Source organism: Haliotis rufescens, unplaced genomic scaffold, assembly GCF_023055435.1.
Source record: "Haliotis rufescens isolate VD_foot unplaced genomic scaffold, xgHalRufe1.0.p SCAF_29, whole genome shotgun sequence".
Classification (NCBI taxonomy): domain Eukaryota; kingdom Metazoa; phylum Mollusca; class Gastropoda; order Lepetellida; family Haliotidae; genus Haliotis; species Haliotis rufescens.
In genome coordinates this window covers 2163448-2191329 of record NW_025963990.1, presented here as the reverse complement: position 1 = coordinate 2191329, position 27882 = coordinate 2163448, and the positions used below count along the sequence as shown (strand labels likewise).

General features: G+C 39.1%; 2 protein-coding genes across 2 annotated transcripts in view; both read left to right on the top strand.

Moving 5' to 3' along the window:
• The first annotated feature begins 376 nt into the window (after positions 1-376).
• On the top strand, positions 377-26748 carry LOC124137716. The gene is made up of 14 exons (XM_046504140.2): positions 377-475; positions 1281-1509; positions 2207-2309; positions 2699-2855; positions 3932-4158; positions 4675-4837; positions 6060-6288; positions 6892-7108; positions 7346-7567; positions 8640-8949; positions 9668-9903; positions 25394-25577; positions 26086-26209; positions 26646-26748. Exons 2-14 carry the CDS (start codon positions 1385-1387, stop codon positions 26746-26748), a joined length of 2400 nt encoding a protein of 799 aa, XP_046360096.2. The 5' UTR covers positions 377-475; positions 1281-1384.
• A 454-nt stretch (positions 26749-27202) lies between these two features.
• LOC124137715 overlaps positions 27203-27882 on the top strand; it is a 48843-nt gene continuing 48163 nt past the window's right edge. Inside the window, exon 1 of the mRNA XM_048402764.1 lies at positions 27203-27389. Coding sequence (XP_048258721.1) covers positions 27221-27389 — 169 coding nt within the window. The 5' untranslated portion in view covers positions 27203-27220. The remainder of the gene's footprint in view (positions 27390-27882) is intronic.

The window sequence follows — 27882 nt, the reverse complement described above, 5'->3', positions numbered from 1 at the left end:
CTCCTTTGACTTTTGGAAGTCTGAAAAATGTGCACTGCAATCTTCCGGTAGGCCTGTATACTTCTTACCATACGTTTATTATTTCAATCTTTCTAATACATTATCACACAACGTAGAATATAAAATAAACAAACATTTGTCTGTTCCTAATAGATTAAGAGTTCCTGTAAACAATGGTTATATTATTTGCTTGTACCTAAACACGTGCTTCTGGTACAGCCGGAATGGAGTTTACATGACCCATGGTTTCTATTTATGATCGAAGCTTGTCCAGCATCACTCCCTGCTGCCATCTCGAGCACCTGCCGACTGACTGACAACTGCATTGGCATCACGTGTTGTGTGGACGTCGACCTCAAGTACCTCGGCGTCTACTCCATCACTGCCGGCATCGAGGTTGACCACTGTAATGACCAACTTGTATACCATATAGAGAACAAAGAGTGGACGAAGAAGCTTCAGGCTGTGGACTATGGTGAGTGGAGAGAGTAACTGGGAAAGGAATGCATAAAGAGAAAGAATTCATTGAGTTGTTTTTCTTAATGAATTTAGAACGATAAATGCAAAAGGAAAAATAATTGAAATTACATACCATAATTAAACAATCCATTTGATCTTGAAGGACATTTCTTTGACCATGAACATTTTCAACACCTTCAATGAAATCACATCTAGAGTTCTGAGGCTAAAATTCTACATTGATGAATGTCGCCCTTTCGATCATGAAAACACATTAATGCAAATTTTAGTTTACTTTCCATCTCTGTCATTTTAAGTCCTATTTTAGACACTATTTTTTTTATGGCAGTGAACAAGTGACTTTGGTTCAACACCACCTTGAACGGGATTTCAGTTATATCAAGGCGTGTCAGCTTGATGTGGGAGAAAATCCCATCGCCGTTTGCCACGTTTGTGAAACCAACCAGCATATGTATGGTGCAGACAAATCTATAAGTGTAATCAGGGCGAATCAGGATTCGAACCGATGGTCACAGGTTCTTTGCACGCCCATGGGTTGCAACTCTGCACAGTGAATTGCGGCGCCTGAAACGACTGAGCCACCTATGCTCCCTAATATGACCGTTGACATTTGATGTAGAAAGATTTAACATGCATGATATACTTTGCTCAGTAAGCTGCAGGAGTTCTTGGTTGATTCCTCTAGTATTTGTCCAATATCTTATGTGAGGACCTTCGTTGTAACTATGTACAATAATGACAAACACTGCTACGTGTTCAGGCTCTCAAGTATCATGATGAAATGTTTATTGTACTCCTAGACAAAAATCACACAGAGCCAGTTGGCAACGCCATCACCCTGAGCTACGTGATCAGCAAGACGCCATCCTTATATGAGGTGTCCTTCCACGTGAAGTTCTGTGCCATGAACGGGCACGACCTCACCAACAACTGCTACCACTACAAACTCCTAGATGAAAAGACGTTCCAGATGCCATCTTCATGTTCGCCTGTTGGAAGTAGAAGGAAAAGAAGAAGTCCTTTAGATTTGTGAGTGTTGCATAATCCCTTTACTGAGGACACGTACCATTTCCTTTTGTTTCATAGCTTGTATGCGGTAGTTCAAAATGTATGTGAGTTTATAAAAAAAAAATTGAAAAAATCTTATATACCTGAGCTGTATTTTATTGCTCACTTCAACTCTTTTCACAGAGTGTTACATCTATAAGCATTATTAATAGTTTAAGTATTGCGCTGATGCGGGACTCGAACCTTTTCAATGTCCCTTGTATATATAAGTGTGTGTATACATCCGATTTTGAGTTCCACAGCAGGACAATATTGCAAACTATTAAATTTGCTTGAAGATGAAAAAACAAACGAAAGACGTTAAATCGAAGGTATTGACAGCGTGCGATTACTTCCAAATGTAGATTTTGAAATTTACGAAACGTTTGAAACTCTTGACATAGAAAGACTCGCGTGACAAGACCTTTGTGAAAATAAGTGGGAAAGGAAATATAGCTCATACATACTTATTTTCCTAAAACAAATCCTTTGGAACCAACGTCTTGAATAAGCATAAAATATTCAACATGTCCAGATAAATACTGCAGATGTTATTTTTAGACATAATGTGAATAAATGTACAAAAGTGTTATGTACAACCTTTCTGTCGAAAATTCATTAGATGTCACTGATCATGTCTAGGATTTAACGAGACTTCTATGGCCTTCTCCTTATTCAGAATACCCACAGGCGATGCCAAGCGGATCCTCAATGAAGCTATGAACCAGAACTTCACGAATGAAGAAATCAAGGATCTGTTTGCAAGACTGAAGGCTGAAGCAGTATGATAGTGATTTATATAATTCGTTTGATCAATTTCTTTGGGAACAATCAAATATACTCTCGTTAACATATAAGGATTGTTATCCGTTTGATAATAGACATAAATGACCTTCTATACAGGAGGCCCTATAACAAAGATTTGTAAGAAACATGGTGTAGGAAAAATCAGATATGTTAAATAACTCTCAGATTTTACTATTGCACAAATTGTCTATGTTTTTACATATTGAAATGGTGTACAGAAAGAAGTTTATTTAATAACAAATGTATTGTATCATGTACCCTAGGCCTGCCCCCCTCAGTACGGAGGTAAAAAAGACTGAAGTACTGAACTGATATGGGCCTCGAAACCTTTTCAATATCACATACAAATGTCTCTACCTTCCAGAAAAGAGACAGCTCACTGAAAATATCACGCACGGATGAAGATGGCACAGCAACCAACACTAAGAGTGCCATCAAGAAGATGGGTTTAGCTAACCCAGGAACCATTCTGTACTCAGGGGAGGTCGGCGGTGGCAACGTCGTGATGGGCATGGAAGGAGGTGGGTAGTTTGTCTTGTCACGAAATGTGCATAGAATTGTTGAGTTAACAGTTGTTTAGACATATCTCCTTTTGATTTAAGATACGAAGATATGCATTTTGTTTGTCTTTTTATGGTTAGTTTCTTATACATCTTCTGCTATGTCCATTTGGTATCTTAATACAGTTGTTATTGTCTTTGGCAGTGTTATTTACCTACATGTAGAGAAGCATAATAGTACTCTGTTCTTGAAAGTGTTCTCAGGACTTAGTGTGGAAGATAAACTGTAACTCACCTCTCTTTGTAGGTGTGAACTTGCATTGCTTCGGGGACATTTTGTGTGTTTGCCTGCTCCGATTTGATCGCATTTTAATGCCTAATTACAAAAAGCCAGTCCACATGTTTGTTAGTATTGTCCATTGCAACTGCTATTAGAATGTCTCTGGGTACCTTGGAATGGTTTTGGAAGCACCCTTGACAATATGGTAGCCAAGTGGTTAATAAAAGAAACAAAACCATTCCATAATCGCATAAAAGCTAAAAGCAGTGTCTATAGTACGATTCCGACTATATCATAGTCACCAGAAGTTCACGAAAAGGTGAGCATACCCTGCCCAACCTGTGTCACGCGTCACAAATACATGCAAATGCTATTCAAATGTTCAGTTACAAAAAAACCGGAACATATGGAACAAGTCGGACTAGGGAATTTTATCGGGCATAACTTTAGTCACAGATGTCCGACCAATTTGGAAATGACCTCCACCTGCCTAGCACACAACGTTTAGAAAGCTTGACAACGATCTTGAATATTGCAACCCAAACCATCAAATAACTCTTAAACAAGAGTCGTATGACGCTCGTTGAAACAATAACTTGAAGAATTCGTTAAATTGGTGAAATCCATTATGTCTGTAACCTGAGCGTCATGTCTTGAATATTGCTAAATGCAGCGGTCAATGCACTCACTGAGACCTATACATCATCCGGATCTAATTGCCTCATTCTTACAACTTGGGAGGGCAAATGTTGGTTAACTTCCTTGTTGAGAGCCTCTTATTTCAGTCACGTTTTAGTACTGTAACTGATGTTCCCAGGCGAGAAGATCATGAAGGTCCTGGGTCGGGTCACCGACATCCTGGGTCGCGGGGATCAGGCGTACACTGTGGGGAAAGGTCTGACCGGGAAAGGACTGCAGCTTCTCGGTGCTAAACTGGCCAACATGAGCATCGGGGAGATGATCGCCATGTTTGATGCCAAGAACATCGACCCTGAACTTGCTCTTCGTCTGACGAGACAACTGAGAGATCTGGCTCTTGCCCTGGTAAGGGACATTCACAATATGATGACAGAAGTGTGTTTTGAGGATACTTAAAACGTTAATGCCTCTTAACTGCTGGGTTCTTCTCTTCGGCAGTGGATGTGATGTTTCCATAATTAATATGATATTTAACACCTTAAGCTTTCACTTTCCTTGATATAACATATCGTTTTATCAGTGTCAGTTTCTAAGGCAAACGTTCCTCTCTACAAACAGGAAACGTCATACTTGCATGTACCATGTTGATGCTATGTCTATCAAAGGTCAAGGTAATTTTGGTTAAGGTCAAGTGCTGGAAGTACTATCATTGAACAGTGCTTGAAAACCCTTCTTATGTAAGCAATGCCAGGGACATTTATGTTGATACAGATACAGGAGTTATAAAGATGTAGACGTGTACTACATGTGCTAAAATAAAGGTCAGCATGTATCATCTAAATACTAGTGTCTATTGAAAAGTAAATGATATTCTCTGCCTAAAGCCAGCTCTCCCCGTATAATCAGCAATCTGAATTTCAGTATTCCGAAATCATCAATGCCTTCATCAATGGCGATGGGGCCAACACATTCAGCTCATTTGACATTACCCTTCAAGGAGACTTCAGCATACCTAGACAACCCATCAACTTCTTCCGCTACAAGTATAAGTTCCTGATTGGGGGACTTGTACCCATGACCTTTGGTGAGTGTGGAGTTATGCTACAATCATGCTAATAAATGTTTATCTTATGTTTCTAGATCCAGATTATGATTGTTGCCACTGTCACACGCCACATGAAGTACAGTTTTCTTTCTTTCAGGGACCGATGAAGTAGTTGCCTTAGGGTTAAAGCATCGCATGTGTGAAGCTCATGATTGACCCACCATGATATGACTGGAAAACTGCTTGAAGTTCACTTGTTTGTTCACTCACTCAATACTTTCCCAAGTATTCAATACAACTAGGTGGTCAAAGTTAATAGTCTAAGGAGACGCAACTTGACATTGACCATTGCGTCATATTCGCGTTGATTATGATCCCTGCTCTATACTTGTGTATATACCTACTGTCTTTGTCACTTTGAGTTTACTCTTTCTTAACCTATGATAAAGTGGATACTGTTTTGAACCTTGCTCAGCATGAAAACATATTCAGGCTGGAGGAATTTTCTCTTTCATATTTTCTATTTACAATTCCCCACTCAGACACAGTATACTGACTCCGAGCCGACCAGTCCCTGTTTTATCCCATAATGCCAGGCAGGGTGGTCAAAGTTAATAGTCTAAGGAGACGCAACTTGACATTGACCATTGCGTCATATTCGCGTTGATTATGATCCCTGCTCTTCACTATACTTGTGTATATACCTACTGTCTTTGTCACTTTGAGTTTACTCTTTCTTAACCTATGATAAAGTGGATACTGTTTTGAACCTTGCTCAGCATGAAAACATATTCAGGCTGGAGGAATTTTCTCTTTCATATTTTCTATTTACAATTCCCCACTCAGACACAGTATACTGACTCCGAGCCGACCAGTCCCTGTTTTATCCCATAATGCCAGGCAGGGTGACAACAAGTGCCATATCTAAAAAGAATTAATGCAACCTCCGATTGAACCCCAACCTTTCACTCTCCGAGCAAATGCTCCATCCACTAGACCACGGAGGGGGTCCTTGAAATTGAAACTCATACTTATGGATGTAAACCACTGAATCACCGCATTAGGCCACTGAATCACTATATTAAGCCACTCAATCACTGTATCACTGAATCACTATATTAAACCACTGAATCACTATTAAACCACCGAATCACTGTATTAAGCAACTGAATCACTGTATTAACCACCGAATCACTGTATTAAACCACTGAATCATTGTATTAAGCCCCTGAATCCCTGTATTAAGCTACTGTAATTTCAGAATTGGGAGCTGAAGCCACTTATGGAATTGAAATAGGTGTAGGAGCCAAGATCCTTGGCATGACGGTATTTGGTGAAGTCGTGCCCTATGGAACTGTCAGTGTCTACGGGGAACTTGGCATTGGATTTTTAATATGGTTTGGCAAACTAAGATTTGACGGCCGCCTCATGAATATTGCTTTCCCATCCAGGGCTGAGATCGGATTCTATAAGTTTCCACTTGATTTAAGGTGAGTATACTCAACTAATTCATATAATACCAAATACCTGTCTATCCCTCTATATATTCTTTTTCAAATTCTTCTAGACAGCTCAGATCACCATCCTAACTAACGAGTGTGATATTAGTAGTGTGTTTATAAAGTTAAGTAATGTTTGAGAATAGATTATGTTTACATTTTTCGTGTTTTCCAGCTTGACTCCAGAGCAATTCAAGGGCTTTTGTCGTGCTTCACACTGAAATACATGTTACATGTGGTGTTTCCTCGGTCATGTTCAAAATTATTCGATGATTATTGTTATTGTTATTTATTTTCAATTATTCTTTTATATTTTATCATATTGACATTTGTATCGTAGCATTGTCTATGCGCATGAATATAATCCTTCTAAGTCTAGACATGTTAGACTTTGGCACCATGAAGAATAAGGACGCCAGGTAAAATGAGCACTGTGTTAGCTATATGAGTCCCTTGTACAATTACAATATTATTGCAATGAGACTCATAATACTAATGTAAAACTATTGCAACATTAAAATGCCACCAATGTGTTCTCTATTAGAAAAAGACATTACTCAAGGAATCATGTTCCTCATTTACAACCATCTCTAGTTTGACCATGGATGTGGAAATGGTCCCTCTGGAGATGACCCTGCGGGGACAAGTTACTACGGAGGTCGAACTCTTGCTCGTCACGATCAAGAAGATATTGTACGAAGCTGTCATCTGGCGATATGCAACTCCTGTGATAAGGAAGAGACTGATAGACACAGGCAAGAAGGAGGAGGACAAGTCTCCACCACAGTTCCTCAACTATGTGGACAAAACCGTACGTTGTAGAATAGTATTAAAGTGTAAATTTCAGATGCCATCGACAGCGTTGGGCTTTACATTTCTCAATCGCTTAGGTGCTTTACAAGTAAGCTTTTCAAACAAGATTACTCCACCAAAAGTCCCAGTTAGTCAGTCCAGAAATTGTATGCTTGACATTCAGGTGAATTTACTAAATGCGACACGTCGCTTGTCAAAGGGACAAAGCAATGTATTTATTATCTGTGTCCATCAGGGAGGTTCTGGTCGACAAAAGAGGGCAGTGTCCACATCACGGAGCTGCTTAGTGAGACAACTCTCCGATAGAGACTACACAGAGCCGGCTGTAGAGATAGCCATAGCTGCCCAGGATGACCGGAGTCAGGTCCAGATCTTTGTGGATGCTGGGACCAAACCTGGACTCACTGATGTGCTCAGAAGAGTCAGTCTTGGTGGACCATCTACAATTATCACTCAGGTATGCAGGAAACGTCATCATAGCCTGTTTTAAAATGACTTGGAATGATGTCTGTCATGGTCAGTTAATGTCGGTATGATTTCCAGATTTATTCCGTGTTTCTTTCTGATGAGCATCAAGCTTGAACCCTTTGGACAATAATACCCTTCTCCCTTGTGTTGATCTGACTTGAATCCTCATTTTGGACAACACTGCCCTACCCCCTTGTGTTGGCCCTGAAGTAAATCAGCCTTTGAGATAACACTGCCCTTCACTATTGTGTTTGCCTAGAGTGAATACATTTTTGGGACAACACTGTCCTTCTCTTTAGTGCTGGTGCTGCTTTAGTGAATCAGGCTTCTTGTCGTTTGAATAGAATCAGTCTTTAGGACAACACTCCCACTCCCTCGCTCACTGAGGTAGTTAATCGTAATGCTTTAAATCTGTCCAAAACCATGCTGACTCGTACTACAAAATTATAATAGGAAGATGTCAACAACCATACACTTTGAATACGATGATGATATATTATCATTATTAGAAGTTGTTGCCATTCTTTCATATTAATTATTATTCAACATGGACTTTCGTATTTCTCTTGAGCAGAGGGGAAAGCATGATATTTTGCTGCATCTGCCAGAAGTGCAAAATAGACTCACCTTGCTGAAATATAAATTTTCAAGTATCTGTATGTTGGTAATTGAAGGGCCGCCTCTATGGTCCAGGGCATAAAGCACCTGCCGGCCGGAGAGTGGAAGGTTGGTAGTTCGCATCGCCGCGTCATACCAAAAGACGTTACGCGATATTACTTCCCCAAGTATCGCCATTAAGGGTAGGCGCGTAGGTAGCATATTGTCTATTTATGAGAGTGGTATTCAAGTCTAAGTGCGGAATGGTATCTCAGTTGTCTAGCACTATAATCTGGTAGAAGCCCAGACTATTACAAGTAGACACACAGACACGTGCATGCTCACCGTGTATGTTTTTGTAATGCGATGTTAAACCACCTTTGATCTTACCTCACCTGTAATTACAAAAAAGATATTTCAACAATTCGTTTTGAAGGAAACCCCTCAGTATAAATATGTTTCAGCGATTTTCCAAGAATGGCTATGGCGTCCCCGTCTTTTTCACGGTGTATGGCGAGAACAGCGCAGGCGCGAGATCCACCGTGACTTGCAGCATCCCAACCTATGACGTCACGCCTCCTGGTGGCAGACTGACATCAGACTTCAGTTCAACCAGTAACCCAGCTGAGCTGAGAGGGAATGTGGTGGTGTATGAAGATTCAGATCTGGTTAAATCGTCCGTGGGTGTTGGACTGGGAAGGGGAATCTACGGAGATGAAGTCATAGCCTACAACTCTGTCAATCTCAAGGACAGGACAAATGCACACTATGATCGTAAGGAAAATATATAAAACTATAGGAAAACTATAATATATGAAAAATTGAATGTCTTTGTATATTCGAAGAAACGAAACAACAACCAAGGCCATAACAACTATATTACTATTATGTGGATAATAATCAAAATCAAAATTAACGGGATATGAAATGTTATCAATGCACATAAATATTTGGAAAACAATAAATGTTAAAACGAGGGTTAGTGAATAGTCATCAATATTGTTATTCAACTTTTGCAATACTAATAACCTATTCTTCTTTCCGAAAAGTGGTGATTGGTTAGCCTAGTGGTTAAAGCGTTCTCTCGTCACGCCCAAAATCCGGGTTCGATTCCCCACACGGGTACAACATGTGAAGCCCATTTCTTATGTCCCCCGTCGTGGTATTGCTGGAATATTGCTGAAAGCGTTGTATAACCACTCACTCACTTTTCGAAAAAGTGACACCATCTATGTTACTGTAGTTAAAGCCTAAGTGATTAACATTTAAGCTTTGTCATTGTCAAACAAAGAATCAGTCGATCGTTGTGTTGCATTACTACAACAGCCAGGCCATAGTGTACAGTTCATTCAATACGGATACTATTGCGGATACTGTCTTTTTATACACAGTAAATAGAAAGTCATGTCCCGAAGGTTGAAATCTCCAAATCATGTATAATCGTATTTAGCAGGCTGGATATGTGAAAAGCGATTGTTGTTACCCCTCACAGCTTCAACTGATAATTTTGGCCTCGAAGCGCTGAAATATTTCACGGGTCTGAAGGACGGCCGACTGATTGGTCCGGTGTTTGCCGAGTTCTTCAGTATGAACCATGCCGGGTCCTGTGTGAAGGAGTGTATGAAGTTCCCGGAGACCAAGTGTATGAGCGTCAACTACGACTACGGCCCTAAAGGACATTGTGAACTATTAGAGGGCATTGAAGGACATGACCATAAAATTTTCATTGTGAGTATAGATGATTCGTATGTGATAAACAACTCATGTATCCAATGTGGCATCTTTACTTATCCAGTGTATTATATCTCTTTTCTCTGATAGATAGCCCAGATCCATTAAAAAACTCGGGGACATATGGGACAAGTCAAAATAAGGAATTGCATCTGGCCACACTTTTGTCACTGATAACATCCTCCACATATCCACAATGAAAGTGTCTTAATGTTTTGTTTTGGCCATGCTCAGAATAACTCTTTCTTTAAAATCTTTGTAGATAGACTGCTCAATTGTACATCAAAAGATAAAATGTGTCTCTTGCGGACAGTTTTTTCGTCACTCCGAATCTTTATGCATAGAACTAAATATGAAACAGATGAGACGATTTCACAGGTCTAGTTTATTTTGTTGTTCATTTTAATACATCAGTGTAATGGAAATGGTTATTAGACCATTGTGACGATATCAGAATATGGATATAGCTGAAGCTTAAATTACACTTCGTGGCCAAATTCCCTTGTTTGGATTGGGCCAATCCGAGCAGAAACACCGAATCATTGGGATAAAGAAACAGAACAGCAAGGTGTGGAGCACAATTGGTGCCCATGGGGATGCTTCCCTTTTGAATAAATGTTCTATACCCAAATTTCACTGTCCCACAGTAAACTTCATATGACTTTTGCTGTCGTTATTGACAAAATGTCCTGATCCTTTGAAGATAGAGATGTAAATATATATGTCTACACCCAATTTAGTGACAAACGCCTCACGTATCAAGCCATGAAGCCTTTCCATAATTGTGTCGTATGGGATGGTAGTATATAAAGTTGAGGTATCACATGTTTTGACAAAATTTAGATTGCTAAAGATGCATACATATCTTGTCCCTAGCTATATTTCTTTCTGTGAAATATAGAAATCTGGGGCGCTTTGTACAAAAGAGTACAAAAGATCCCAGTACAAAAGAGAAATGGACATGTTTTCAGGTTTTCGCTGATTTCTACCTCGGTGAATGCCTTTTTTGTGGCATTTTTTATGTCATTTTACTAAATGGATACCGTATAGTGTAAGTTCATCCACTGAAACAGGACTGAATACATGATGCACTTGCATAGATACGTGCACATAAATGTTTCATGTTCATCTGCATACACGTTTCACATAACATTTAATGATCTAGGGATAGCCTGATCTACTGAAATCTGCTTTCAAAATCCATGAAAACAACATAGATAGGTAGAATACATGGGCAGATTGGGGAGATTTAACTATGAAGGATCTTGGAAGGGTGAGCTAGCCTACCAAACAAAATTTGACTCACACACTTTCATATCAATACAAGCTGCCAATTTACTCATCTGAAATTCGTCCGGTGATAAAAAACAAATACCGGCGATAATGAACCACGATCACTACATTTTCCGTCATCTCAGGGTAAAACGTATTGTTTTAATGATTAAAGATATGTATGCTGAACCGCAAAAGAAACATCACCTCAAGTAGCGTTGCATGAACGTTGTCATTTAAATATCTGGGTACTTTTTGTCAAATTTTCCAAAATTTAACAATACCTTGTCCGGACCAAGGCTCACCACCCGACGTTAGGATCGTCAGATTGTGCGACAGCATCTTCAAGATCGCTTTGTTACTGCTGCGGAAACTGCTCGACAGACCATGGAGACACACCAGTGACACATTACTGCGGACACCGCGTGTCAACGATTGACGAGCAGACACCTCCACTATCACAGGCCACACCGAGGACCCATTCTGATATCACGTCATCGCCGGGACCGTCTTCAGCATTGGCGCCACCAGCAGTGAAGAAGAGTCCTTTTCTCAGATGAGAGCCGTTACTGTATCTCAACAGCAGATTGCAGAGAGTCTGGTGACGCTGTTGGGAACGTTATTCGGATGCTTGTGTTGTTGAGAGAGACTCGTTGGATGGTCCGAGTATCATGGTGTGAGGTGGAATTGGTCTTGCACAGAGGGTCGGCCCTGTGGTCTTCCAGTGCATCCAACCGGGGAGAGGCAATGGTGGCACAGCAGCTCGGTACATTGATCAAGTCTTGAGACCACACGCCATACCTCATTTGGCACGTCGCTGCCCATACTGCGAGAGTAACAAGAGACTTCCTCCAGCAGAATGGCGTCAGAACCATGCAGTGGTCTGCCCTCAGTCCCGATATAAATCCCATTTAGCACCTGTGGGATGAGATTCAAAGACGGCTGAATGACGTCCGACCAAGGCCGACAACTAACTGCAGCTGAACTACGTCAGGCGTTCATCAGAGTGTAGGCACAAGTGCCTATGGCCTTCATCAACCGCCTCATCCATTCCATATATCGACATTGCACGGAAGTCATCAATGCACATGGTGGACACACGAGACACTGACTTGTGATGCCATTTTCTCAGAGACTAGTGTAGTGTTTCACTTTAAGAGCATTTGACAATTTAATTTAATCTCGCTGTGCAGAGTTGCGTCCCTTGGGCACACCAGAAACCTATGATTGTGGGTTCGAATCCCGGTTCCCCCTGGTTATGTTTCTAGGTTTGTCAGCACCATACCCGTGCTCGTGGCACTGCAAACACGAAAACGTCGTTTTTTCCGTATATGGTCATTGGACGGAAAAACGACGTTATTTGGACGTTTTCAAACCATCGTTTTTCCGTCCAAATAACGTCGTTATTTGACATCGGAATTTACTGGGAGAGAACGATAGCGTTAAGCTCCTCCCTTTCTTGATTGACATTGTCAATCAAGCAACAGCGCCTACCGGTATTTCTACTTCTCTGTTGTCATTGGTCAGTCCCCGCGTGTTAGATTACAGGCCCGCGTTTGACGCTGCACTCGAAGCGCTTAGCGGAAGAACTGAAATCAATCGTTCTGCGCATGCGGATTACTTAATGCCTTGACCAAATTTTCCGTTCTGTGCATGCCCGATTTCGCGTATTGTTTCCTAGATTTAATGTCACCACTATTTGACAATGGTTCATAAACACAGTCACGTGAAGGTTCGGAATCGTAACGAGTAACTCCATTTAAATTGAAGAGTATCCCCAGTGATATGGGAGATTCCAAGATGAAACTATTCTATGGCTATCTAGGCTGCCACCCAAACCGATCTAAACGGGACCCGATAGCTTATTGTATGCTATATATAGTCATATGGAAGTGGACAAGAACTATACATGGTTTTTCCGGCCGATTGTTCTTGCATTTACTCTTAAGTCAGGAAAATGGACTTAAAAGGGGAGTTGTTGAATGTAATTATTTTAATTATTAAATGTTGCCTATACACTAATCTGGACGAACTTCTCATTGTTCTGTTTATGTCATCCTATATACTATTAGTATGTTACCGTTCTAAAGTCAACCTCTCACATGACATTATATTGTTCATAGTATCAAAGTTTAATCAACAATATCAAGAGCAGCGATTTAAACCAATGAAACACCCAAACACAAGGCTGTTATCAAGCGCTAGTGCAGACATGATGCATCGTGAAAACTGCATCGTGATGTCTTCAAAAATACAATTATACTACGAGATAGTACGGCTAACGCTGACTCACCGGTGGAACAAAGACAATATCGCTAATACAGATATAACGTATTTGAATGTTAATACTAAAGACAAACAATCATTATTTTTGCAGTGACGATATAACACGTATACACGTTTATTGTTAACTTTCATCAGTTTTGCTCTTCATTTTAATAACTTTGTTTTCACATATATATGTAGCAATACCCGACAAGCATGTCATACATAATTATGGGGCAGTTTTCAATCTTGTACTGACTTACTCTGGTGTTAATGAGCGAAGTTTATTTGCTTGTGTGTAAAACCCCGTTTTTCTGGTAATCCTATTATTACTTAGTTTATTTCTATCTAATGACACCCTGTACTCTGGATCATGGCTCCGTGACTATCCATAACAATTAAGATGAACATTCAGTTCAAGTAAATGAATGAGTTTGTTTTGACGCTACAGTCAGTCAAAAAACCAATGCTGTGAGGTTTGATAACACACTTCTACCAGGTCGAACATCGTGGATCCTCATTTTCTGCCTAAAGAGAATCATAGTTCATATGCTAATCCATCTGCGAATACCCTCCCACTCAAGATGACCTTACTTGTTGCTAAATCTATCATCAATCCCCCAATCTCACCCCCCACGCCCCCCCCCCCCTCCCCCCACGCACGCACGCACGCACGCAAACACGCACACACGCACGCACGCACACACACACACACACACACACACACACACACACACACACACACACACACACACAAACAACTGACCTAAATAACCTGGACAGGAAATACTGCTCTGGTCAACTCAGCCGCGCCACCGCAGAATGTTCGTCCAACTCTGCAGGGGGCATTCTCAGTGGCTCCAAACGCGCTGAAATGTTTTCGCCTTGCATCCAAGATGGTGGACAAGTGAAATCGTATGAAATTTGGCTATTTTATGTCCTATCTCTTTTTTGATTACCCAAAAAAGTCAATTCATAGTTACACGGTTGTGAAGAAGATTACAACTTTATAAGACTTATTCATCTCATTCCAAAAAAGCTACTCGCGCTCAAATAAAGTTGTAGTTATTATGTCACTGTTTTATTTCTTTAAAAATATATTACATGTTCAACAATAACAATTAAGATGAACATTCAATTTCCGATATAAGTAAATGAATAAGTGTGTTTTACGCCACAATCAGTCAAAGACCAATGTTGTCCGGTCTGATGACACACAATCTACCAGGTAGCACATTGTGTACACCCTATCCCCATTGAAGTCTCCACTGTGGGTATTCCTGGGGACGAAAAGGCCCCATGTACCTAGGAATTTCATCAATTATTCATGCGCGGCATAATCTGCCTAAAGAAGATCTTATAGTTAACATGCTAATCCAACTCGAACTACCATCCCGCTCAAGATGAATGTTTTATGTAACATCCAACAGGCCCACATTTACGCACGCACGCACGCACGCACGCACGCGCACACACATATTTGGATTTACCAATCCCTGAATTGAGAAGACGTGCGTTACGAAGCTCCTCCAAGTCATCATCAATATCCGTATATGTCTGTGATATCATTACCCATCCAAAGCCGAATATACATTTATTGTGTTATCTTGACAACAAATGTTATAATTGGGATAACACTTTCTGAGTAAAGTACAGATTCTCGTACTTTCTTGGGTTGAGTCCCGTCCGGGATTTGAACCAACACTGTGAGTGAGGCACCCAATCGCCGGAACACAAAGTTGGCGATCTAACCCAGCCACCGAACCAAAAATGTTAGTCCAGATGACATATACTTTGTGTACTCCTCTGACACGAGAAAAATGGCACGGCTTCTATGACCGAAAACTTTGAACCAACAATGCCTTTAAGAAAGTGGTCAACAGTAACACACAATATATTTGGATACCACTTTCTCAGTAAACTACATATTTTTAGGGTGGAGATAATAGACGTTGATGGTTGATTATCAATGGACAAATTAAAGCCAAAACTTAACTTATGAATGATTGGTAATGGGAAATGGACAATGGGCAAACGGGAGGCGGGGTAATCAGCGCCATGCCAGTTATCTGTTGGCTTCCCTTGTTGCGTTCCCTTCTTTGCTATCTTTTTACTTTTGTTGTTCTTACAGGTACAATATATGTTCTCTGCCTCATAGCATTTAATAATATGCACCTGATGAAGGAGAAAGTATATATTCCGAAACGCAGTGATCCTCCGTTGACATCCATAAATATTTTTCCTTGTGTGTATCAGTTCTTAATGCCCTTCAAAGACTCAATCTAGCTTTGTATTTAAATGTGGTGATATTTGCGTAGAATATAATATGGTCATGCCTATATACATTTGGGTCTTTGTCTACATAAGCATTTAGACACACAATTTAAAGCTAAGGACATTGCTAATTCTGCAGGCATGAAGTACACGTCATAGCAAGCTGTGATCTTTATTCATACTTTAGATATTCGTAATGGAGATCTGTAACTGAAGTTTACCGTAATCTTCCGCAACTCTCACCTCCTGACCAGTTGAACGTCTTAGTGCATTCAGATGCCATTGTAAAATTCCAGGCTGCCCCTCTTTCTGTGATGTTTTGACGGATGAAATCTATTGCGTTATAATAATCTCTGTTTGCTGATATATAATATGTACATGTTGTAAAATATTTACGATATTTTAAACGTGTAATTCGATGCATATGCAATGCAATGTGAACATAAGTGCGGATGCACGAAGGCGGTTATAGTCATAGTTATACTGCGATGGATGTAGGGGAATGGTAGGGGGGTGTATGTATGTATGTATGAAAGCACGAATACCGATACATGAGGGCGGATGTAGTTATAGTTCGATGGATGTTGGGGAATGGTGGGAGGAGGATGGATTATGTATGAAAGCATGCGCATGGATCCATGGTGGCTGACGTAGACATAATGCTGGGGAAACACACACACACAACACACACACACACACACATTAATTGTTTTATTAAATGTATCTTCGAGAGTCAGTAAGAAACTAGAAATAACTGCCTTTGTTCTGTAAACCTCACCAAGTTTCAGCTTTCGCCTCTTCCTTTGTGGACTGAGGTTTCACATTTGTAAAATGATCTCTCTTATCTGTCTGTACCATCAACTTAACTGCCCTCACCCCCTGCGGTTTTCCCGTCCCATATTGCCAAGCAGGTGACCCACAAGGAGGAATACCGCCCTCCCTCAGTCCAGTGAAACTGTGCCTAGCACAATATGTTGGGGATACGTAGCCTTGCTGTGGGCAAACATTTTGTAACAATTTGGCAAACTTTGATATGTAAACAGCAAATATTATTCAGTTTTATTTCAACAAAAACGGAAAAAATCGGATCCTACTTATTTTGTGGATACCATAACAATAAATCAAGCCAATAGATCGTTTGAGCTGGCATGAATATAAAAAATAATTAGCAAGTCGATAGTCATAATTCCCTCTGTTGGTCCCACGTGAAATGTTCTTCATGAATAGAATAGATGGCTGATAGACGTTCGACCGAATAATATCATTTGCTAACTTCAGCTGTTCATCTAATTTCCATGAATGTATGTTACATAGTTCATATGTTCATGGGCTTCTTCACTGAATGTATAGTGTGGAGGACTACTTCACTTGAGGATAAGTAACATAAATAATGATGATAATTATGATAATATTGCCATTATTATTCCTTCAGATTATTAAAAAAAAAGTTATTATGTTTTCATAGAGAGAAAGAGGTATGGAGATTGTGAGATTATTTTTAGCATCGGAATTGTTAACATAATTCTTAAAGATATTATGTTTTGTTTGTTTGTTGTTAAATGCTGCACTCAGCAACGTAAGGATATTAAAACATTACATTTAGGTTCAGTTGTATTTTTATATTTGTATCATTTTGCAAATGTTACAGAGACCTGATAAGGGATATATAATAATGTATAGTCGCTATTCTTAAAGTAAGAATATGTTAGATTTATCAACCAGAAATATTGCACACAAGAGGATAATCATATTTGATGACACTATTCAACGTCGAAGTCAACGATATTTGTGTATGTTATTGCTACATGACACGGATACGTCATGATAAAGCAATTAGAAATTGGCATTTGAGGATATAAGATAGCTACGCGATAAATCACAAAGAACAAAGAAGGAAGCGATATTTATTTCACGATAAAACATTGTTCTATCATGACGTCATTTATTGAGATTCGAACATGCACTCGCAACTAGAAAAGTAAAATTTGTAAATTTGACCTTATTTTTGAGAGGTATGTGTCTAGTGAGTTGTTCCCAATAAATGTTGCTGGAGAATCCGAAAGTGAGAGTGATATGACAATCGGTATTGGGAGAAAAGGTACAGATGATTGACGAGAAAATTGTGAGAATATGCGGGACCAAACTCCGTTACTTAAGTACGGGTAAATATTGTAAAGCGCGTATTTTTTCCTAATTTAACACCCTAAAAGAGGCTGTACGTAATGTTGATATCTTATATAGAATTAAACGAGTCTCGGTCGTTGTTTATCGTACAATAAACAACTCCCACTCGTCGTTTGTTTCTTAATTACATGACCATATACACTAACATTATATCTTTTCATATTTATCGGTCAACAAAAGCGACATAAGCATTTCCATTATCATGAGAAACCCTTGCCAAAAGTAGCGCCAACTGCACCATTGCGACAACATCAGGAGCATGTTTCATGATTCATCATAATAAATGATGACATTGGATGCTCGCAAAAACGCAAGCTCATTCCGATCCACTAGTGGCACCCGCCACAAACACATCCAAAGGCAAGCCAATTGTTCACCCGAAAAGGCAGAGAATTGCATCTGACATCATTTTTGTCATTGATACGTCAAACCTGGAAATGCCGTCTACACGTCCAACACAAAGCCCAAGCCAGGACCCAAATCCTTCAAACCCGGCCAAAGTTCTGTTAATTACATACATTTCCCCCTAACCTTAAATAATCTATACTAGTTCTGAAGTTAATCGTATTTACCCGTATGAATCGTCTTATGTTATTTATTGCCGATAAACAGAATATGCACACTTTCTGAAAGTACTGTGTGATAAGTCACGCACCAAACATATACTCTCGATATACATGCTGCTCTTACTTAAAAAAGAATATTGGGTTAACAAGATACGTACATTAAAGTACCATGCTTTCCTGATGTGCTCTCATTCTAATTTGAAATAATGGCATAAATAGTTACCACTCATCTTTCAATATTTTCAAGGTTGGGTTAATCACGAACATATTTGAATATGTACAACATCTATACTTACTTATCTTTATACTTAAAGGCATCAGGTTTGTCTGTCATAAGACCCCGAAACAAATATGTCCAACACAGCCCAATATTTGGCTCTTGGCTCCTTGTTCTTATATTTTATAAGTATTGTTTAAACAACTGTTTTTTTTCTGTAAAATATGTTCATTTCAGAAATTAGATGTTATTCTAGTATCAGGTCTGTGGTACGTTTACTGCATCAGCATTACATCAAAACGATATTACATTATATAAATCCACACAGAGGAAATGCTTAACATTTATCTTTTAAGGAAGAGTGCAGGACGACTTGCTTTATACATATAAATGTGGACATATATGTATGGACATTTGGATGATACAGATATACCTCCTTAAAGATAGTGTTCGTAGATGACTGTAGAAAATGGAATAATTATGTGAGTAATCGGGTTAATACCACGTTCAGCAATATTTAGCCATATTGCGATATTGGTTTCCAACATACAAGACGGACCATGAAATTTTGACTTGAGTTTGGACCTGGCTTTCTGGTGTGATGTAACACCCCAGAATCTCCGGTAGAAAAAGGGCTCAAAGCACGAATTAAGATCACGAGATGATACTGATGTATGCATCTGGACATATATTTGCGTAGTATTACTACCTTAATTCATCAGTATATATGTATTTTGCATAAAAGGATATTATAGGATCAACGCTGACATGCGCATATAACCTATTCACCAGTGCTGTAATATTTAATTTCTTCTGACACATATCGACACGAGAAATTATATTTAAATTTAAAAGGAGCCTAAGTGGGATAGAAATTTGAGTCTGAACCTGTTGAACAAGGCTTGTTTCATTTTGGGCTATAGCATTGCCGCAAGGCCTGGGCGGAAGGGAACACCTGTTTGCACCAATCAGATACCAATCACAACTTCTCTCTCCAAACGAAAACAAAATACGAAAAATGTCGGAAGTGTATCCTTCTAATTTTCTATTTAGATACATGTTTTAACTTTAAAGTAATTATATGTATCTCATGTATTATTGGTATCTGTGATGCTGGTACCGTTTTGTTGCCATTGTGTAGCTTTTGTGGAGTTATTATGAATATCAAATACATGCCTTGAAATATGGACTTGTGAAAGAACTCATCATTGAATCATTTGCATTTAAATTAATGCATATACCATTTACTTGGCGTGTATGGACATATTATCCATCTACCTATACACACTTATTATGGACATATACAGAATTTCATTGTACCTTATTATTTTAAAAAATACCCGTGAAGATCCGGGTTAGAATAGGCATTCAACAACCCATGCTTGTACGAAGGCGACTTGGCTCGCTGACTTGGTTGATGCATGTCATCGTATCCCAAATGCGTAGATCGGTGCTCTTGATGATAATGACTAAATTGTTTGGTCCAGACTGGATTATTTACGAACCACCGTCATATAGCTGGTATATTGCTGAGTGCGGCGTTAAACAACAAACAATAAAACAAAATCTATATAATTATTAAACACCTTCCAACAATGAGAAAAATAAACTTATATTTTCTAAATATTCTGTTATATTTATAACATAATTTGATTCATAATTTAATTATTGCGTTGCTTTCTTCCCTGTCATTCAATGAGCATGCTCAAACCCCTAAACTTTTAATATTTCATTTTTCATAAATGGCTACGTTAGTGCGTTGCCTAGATCTCTCGTTACCTATTCACAAGAATAGATTAAAATAATTTGTTTTACTATCATATTTCTGTTAATCTAATTCATAATACGAAATTGTTAATTCATTTATAATAGTATAGATCATATTCGTGTATATCACTATCTGATGCTAAGGTTTTATTTCAGAAAATATAATTAATTCAAAATGTAGAAAGATACACAATTTGCCATTATTTGACTTTTAAACTGTACAAAGTATGATATAATGATCAGAATGCCTGTAACGGGTAGTATTAAGAAAGAAATATTTGTCGAGAAGTCCCATTTTTCAGATATGCCCTTCAGTAGTATTATTACATATCTCCAGAGAGAGGTTTACATTGTAGTTCTCATTATTTGTGGATAATATATATGCTACCATGACGAAAGAATACAGAGTATACATAACTCGCAATTCTATATATTCAGCAAACAGCCCAAAACCGAAACTCCACAACATATCCGATTACACTGATTAAGGCTGTCCCAGTTCTCCATGCGATACCGACGCCCGTTCGTCTCCCAGACCATACAGAATAATAAATTTAAAAGGAATCCAGCTCAAGTCTAGAACGATTTGGCAAGCCTAGTTTGCCTTAATTCTATCCATGAAAGAAAGCATTAATAAAAAAAGATTGTTCTTGTCTGCTTCAGATTATATTTTGTAGATACTTATTTTAACTAGGAAATTTGTACTGACACCGGCGCTGTCCCCATTGAAGCTATCCATAAGAATTTCGAATTGCCGTCCATTGTTCGATGTCAATACATCGATGACAAGTGAGGATATCATAAAGTAATCGTTGATGCCGCGCTACACTTTGATAAAAATTATAATCAAGTTGACTGGTGTGTACATTACTACAGTGAACATGTACATGATCATGCCCTAATAATCAAATGCCGTAATGTCAAATACTAATTTATTATTGTGTGATGAATTTAACTGGATCAGTGGTAACATGTGATATTAATATTCCATCAATTTCTTTCCTGGTTGGTCCATCCATGTCTACAAATTGAAAATAATACAATTAAAATGGAGCATAGAACAATTCTTAATTTCAGGCTAGAGCTGTGGAAATCTAGACTTTCCCAATCATTATAGACTTGAGTTGGTCTCATGTTTTACATTATTCTCTTGGGTCAACGTCACAGCCCATACCATACACTAACAAGACCAGCTTGCCCCCCGCCGGAGCTCCCGGATTTTGGCTATATCATCTAACATGGCCAACTCTGCTCTTAAGTAAACAAGAACCTAATCAGCGAGGGGTCCTTTATCATCCCTATGTGGCTGCTTATAAAAATCTGATATCTTTTCCCAAAGACCTGGTTAATAATATATTTTCTGCTGAATATTCGAAACAAATAGAGTAAGTTGGTACTACATGTACATATGTATACGGTTCTATTTTAAATGACTGCAGCGCTCCATTATGAAAACAATTTGTTTTAACGCCGCTCTCAGCAGTATTCCAGTGATATATGACGGCGGTCTGTTGTATATGAAATATATGCAAATTGAATCTTGAAAGTTGTGACATTTCCGCAAATAAGTATCACATGCAGTATACAGTATATCAACTGCAATATACTGTATACATCAGTATACAGTGTGTCGCGAGCTCTGCGCTGGGCTGGAGCACACATTTCCTACACCTCTCTCGCAAACACATCACGAGGGTTGCAACGAGGTCACAGGTCAGGCGTGCACTCGTCAGTTGTCTAATACGGTAAAGAGTAAGATCTTCCGGAAGACCACTGCACTGGAGGTATGTGGATTATTGAGGAGGTACTGCGTGTTTGGAACTGGGAGTTGAACACTAAGCACTTTTAGAGAAGAGCTCACAATAAAACGTTATGGACTCGCGGACGGACTTGTGTTTTCATTTCAAGACGTACATTTATCAGGTTGAACTTCCTAACTGTAACACTAACTGAACTTTACGCCTTTTATACACATTTGTGATGGGGCGACAATGCGACATGTTAAGAAAGGAAGAGGGGCGAAATGGGCTTAATAAATTGAGAATGTATCGATGTTACAAACAAGTATATGGGACAGAATACTTTGTTTCAAATAAGATGCCCAGAAACTATAGATCGGCACTAGCCAAGTTTAGATGTGGTGTGGCTCCTTTTCGAGTGGAAACCGGTCGATACGAAGGTGTACTTGTCAATAATAGAAGATGTTTTCACTGTAATGACAGCGTAGAAGACGAGGTCAATGTTTTGTTTCACTGCGCATTATATGATGATATCAGGGCAACTCTTTTTAATGAATGTATTGATAAATCTTATAATGTTTTAGATATGCCAGATGTCGACAAACTTTGTTTTATTTTCAGTGACTCCAGTGTGTGTTTTATACTTGCCAAAGTCTGCTTTTTAATTCTTAATCGTAGAAAACATCTTTTATATGGATAACTTTTTACTATATCATCTTTATATCATTTATGTATAAATTCTGTGATAATTCGTCTCTCATAATTCTATTGAATGGTTCTGTACATTTTATCTATGTCAGGTTGTATAAAGCTGTTTTATGTATGTACAGGAGTGAGACGTTAATAAACTATTGTCTGTCTGTCTGTCTGCGACAACGAGACATATTTTGACCTTGAAAATGTCGCGTTACGGCATCGTCGCCCTTTTGTAAAATAAAGAAAAGGATTATCAAAGAGCGACAATGCGAACACGCGACAATGCGACAAATGGCCAATTGTCGCGCTTTTGTTAATTTTGACACGTTTTGCTTGTTTTTGTAAAGGCGTCAATGCGACAATGCGACAACGAGACAATGTCCCTTCCATAGTAATCCGTGCAAATAAAACTGAGTAATGAAATAGAAGTCTGACATGCCAGTTAAAAGATAGAGTGTTGCAGCTTCTGATTTCATAGATCTTCAAGAAGGGTTATCAATAATGGAATGGGTGATGAGTTCACCTGCATACGCTGTGATTAACAATAATGCTCCGAGTCAATACATTTTGTCGAATGTATGACATGTATTACGTGAATGAACATATTGTTTATACTCGTCCATGTTTTTGACGGACAAAATAATTTACATGCTCGGTAAAACTGAGGACGGGCATCATTGTGTGTTTCCGTGCTTTGTTCAGGTGAACAATTGACTTGTCCTTGCATGTGTTTGTGACGGGTGCCACTTGTGTGGCAGGATACGCTCACCTTTTCCCGAACACCCATTGGATGACCTGAACCACTTCGGATTTTTATCCCACATCAGTCTGATACACCATGATATAACTGAAATACTGAAATACTGTACAGTTGAAAATGATGTTTAATGCGATTACCGTAGTGTGTTACTGCAACTGTTCATATTTTGTGCAGTGATGTTATGTAATATGTAAAAGAATGCATATTCAATTATCCAATTGATTTGAATAGAATATACTTGCGTCAGTGTATTTTATTAACGCCCCAAATCGTAATTTAAACACATAAAATAACAGATCACGCATGGTGCCTTGACTTACTACTAGATTTAATGGGCCACCCCGGAATAAAATAGTTCCCCCCAAAGCGAGGAACATATGTTTTAGTATGTTTACAAGACATATATTCCAAACAATATCCTCATTAGATGAGAAGATCTTTTACAGAATTACCTCAGTAAGTCAATTACAATGACAGAGCGTCGTAATACATTTACATCAAGTACAATACGTCAAAATGGCCGACACGATAAACGTGACGGGAGATATTTTCGAAGTTGTTAATTAACCTATGGCGATTTCAAGCCTTTGGCATCACTGATCAATTGGCCGATCATTGAAAGGTGATTGTGAAGATGTGTCAAATAGATACTAAGGTAAATTCATAGATTTCTGTAAATTGTCACTGCGACTACTTGGATTTTCTTTCGTGTTTTTTCTCTCTGGGATGGGTTGTAGCGAGGGTATCCTTAAATGGGCTTGCAACCACGCTTCTGTATGAATTCGTACCAGGGAATTCCAAGGGCTTTCCCCAGGAATGTGGAAGTAGTCAGTGTTTACGCCTTTTCAAGAATACAGTCACGTGAAGAACGTCATGTGACCGACCTCGCGTCCAAGTCGTATATCTTGTAAACTTCACATTAAAAAATTAGTTATTGTTATAACCAAATGAAACACAACCCATTATCCGATAGGGGTAACTGTACATAGCCGTTACCACAATAAACTTAGTAACATTGTTTGGTTTGACTTCTTGGCGCGTGTCTGAATTCCATTAACATGTAACATATCCTAAAACTAGCTTATCAGCAAATCTCGCTGCACTGCGCCCGACAGATACTAGAGCAAGGCATGCCAGAAATACGAAACCTAAAGCTTCCGAAAGGAAGCCTTGGACATCACGTGCGTCGGGGGACCAGCGCCATCTGATTGGCCGTTAACAGTTGTACAAGGCGGAGTAAAAAGCATCGTTTTTCCGTCCATTTTACGCTTGAAAAACTCGACCCTTTTCTGGACACTTTCTAGACGCTGACCAATTAATCAATTTTAATGAATTTTTAGTCGTTTTTCCGTCAATTGACCATATACGGAAAAAAACGACGTTTTCGTGTTTGCAGTGTGGGTTTCATCGAAGTGGTAAACGTCCGAGGCTTACATCACTTCGGGCACTGCTCCCAAATTAAGCTCACACGCCGCGATATAACTGTAATGAAAGCGGCGTTAAACCAAACTTACTCACTCACTCATAGCAAGTTTACGTCAAGAGTGGAATATGTTTTAACTTTTCCCGGGCTTTAGCAAGGGACAAAAAAAATATTCATAAAATATGAGGTAAATATGAAGCTCCCTTAATATTCTGTAACAATTACGTTGATTTTATATTTAATTAACATAGATGGTTCACGACGTGTTTTGAATGTATGCATCATGTAATATATATTAACCAAATATCATGTTTATCCTTTTAGTCCGATCAGTATGCTCACTTTGAGAGGCTCGGAGTTGGTCTTGCCCACGAGTTCATCTACAAGGATCTGTCTCTACGTCACGGCGTCATGTACTACTTCAACATCCACCTCATCAACGACCTTCAGTTCGAGTCCATCCTCCATAGCAAGGGTGTTGTGGTGGATGTCACACCTCCCGAGCCAGGTAGGATGTACTTGACCTTGATCTGTTGTATGGCGGTACATTGTATATCCTTGATCTGTAAGAATTGACCACAGAGTTTTCAGGTGAAAAAATACTTGTGTTTTGGACGGGTCTATCGGTGGGCAGGATACGCTCTCATTTTCGCGAACACCTGGTATAATCACTATTGGACAGTGATTCATTAACACAATATTATGTTACTGTGTCACTAGCCTGTCAGAATAGGCCATGGGGTTGTAAAACTATCAAAAACGTGATAAATGTCAATCACCTTAGGTCACCTTGTCTGAACATGTGATTGATATGCGCGACAAATTGTTGAATGAGTCATGTTTTCCTTATGGTTATTACTTGGGAAAATACATTGTTTACTGAATACAAAGATGTTCTTGCTCTACTTTCAGCAATGTTGTGTACTTCTTGATGACTTGAAAGAATAACGTTAACACCTGAATCAGATTTTGTGATGCGTTTTCACGAAAACCGATCGATACCACTTGTGTTTCAGGTCCACTGGCTAATGTAAGTCTGGATGTCCTGGAGGTGACCTCGTGTGAGAGTGTGGTTCCAGATGACAGACCGGAGTGGGAAATCAGGTGTCGAGGTGTTAACAGTCAGATAAAGAACCACAGGTGAGAGACAGTTTTTTTCATAAACGGTACCATGTTAACACAGGGTTTATTGGTCAGAATTTGTGAAAACAAAAGTTAACATATGTTTCTATTCTTGTGATGATGTGAAATGAACAATTATGTTAACCTTGTATTCATCTACGTATGCATGTCTTACATACAAAATAACTTCTGAAGCACGTAACTTGAAACAATCAGTGGAAACTGGTACCAGGCATATAACCTTATGCACACGCCTATCAACATCTCCTGGTGTGGTGATAGGTTCAAGGTTGCTTTTAGAACCTATTTCAGTTTTCTTTTCCTGGGAGAATATGTGAAGATCACAGATTTCTCAGATCACGGAGCCACCTGTGACCGTTGTTCATGTGATCATGAAGTTGAGTTCTTACCTTGGACGTGAAATTACTTCTAAATGTTATCGTTGTATTTTCAGGATAATTCATGACGGTCACGGGTCAAAAACCGTTTTCAACGGAGACACACCCCTCACCGATCTCCTGTACACCAGAGCAAACAGATTCGTAATAGGTCGGTGAAATATTATAGTTTTTAAAAAGAATTTCAACTATGTGAAATTTATTTCAGCAATACGGCTAAAACTATTATGTTGACATACCTTAACATGTCCAGAAAATACTACTTATATCCATGTATCGTTATGTTCTTAGTTCATTATCCATATGTATTTTCTTTTTAAAAAGGGGTGTATTTGTTTTGAGGCCAGATTTATTTGAATAAATTTGGTATTCACTATATATAATTTCATATATAATTTCTCATTTGTTATTAACTAGGCAAATTTCAGTCTTCTGAAATATATATTAACACTTCTGTGGCTTCTTAGACTGGGTTATTCCAAACTGAGTTGGAATAGTTTTTGTTTTACGGTTTTGCATTTTGCTTTAGTGGCGTATACCATTTCATTTAAACAATATATATATCATTCTGAAAGCATCACATCTTATGATATGACTATGTGTCCCTGTGTCAGCTAACTGGGACGGCATCATGGACAAAGAGACTGGCATCCTTGGCTACTCCTGGACCGTGGGGAGACAAATCTGTGAGGAGCTGATCCACCCTCATCATGACCCTCACAGACACCTGTTTGACGAATCAGCGTGGACAAACACTGGCCTCCTTTCCCCCGTACCAGCTCCTCACGACCCCCTCCCAGGTAAAATTGAAGTGTAATCCTTTTAATAATATAACAACGCAATAACCTAAAATAATAATTTAGGGTTGGCCTCTCACAAGAGGTAAAATGGGTTTTAGCGTCGCGTTATTGCACATATACAGCAACGTGCATGCACGTCTGTGCATGGCTGCTTATACTAATCCAGACTGATGCCGATTAATAGTGCTAGCCCACTGAGATACCATGCCGCAGTTTAACATGAATACCCCACTCAGACACAGTATACTGACTCCGAGCCGACCAGTCCTTGTTTTAGCCCCTTAATGTCGAGTGCCAGGCAGGGTCACAACAAGTACCATCTTTAGACGTCTTTTGGTATGACGAGGCCAGGGATCGAACCCCGGACCTTCAGCTTTCCGGGCGGACGCTCTACCACTAGACTACTAGACAACTTTACAAAATAGATGGATGTATATACCAATATGAGTTGGGCTGTTAGTAAACCTTAAAAAATCACTTAAAAGACGAGGTG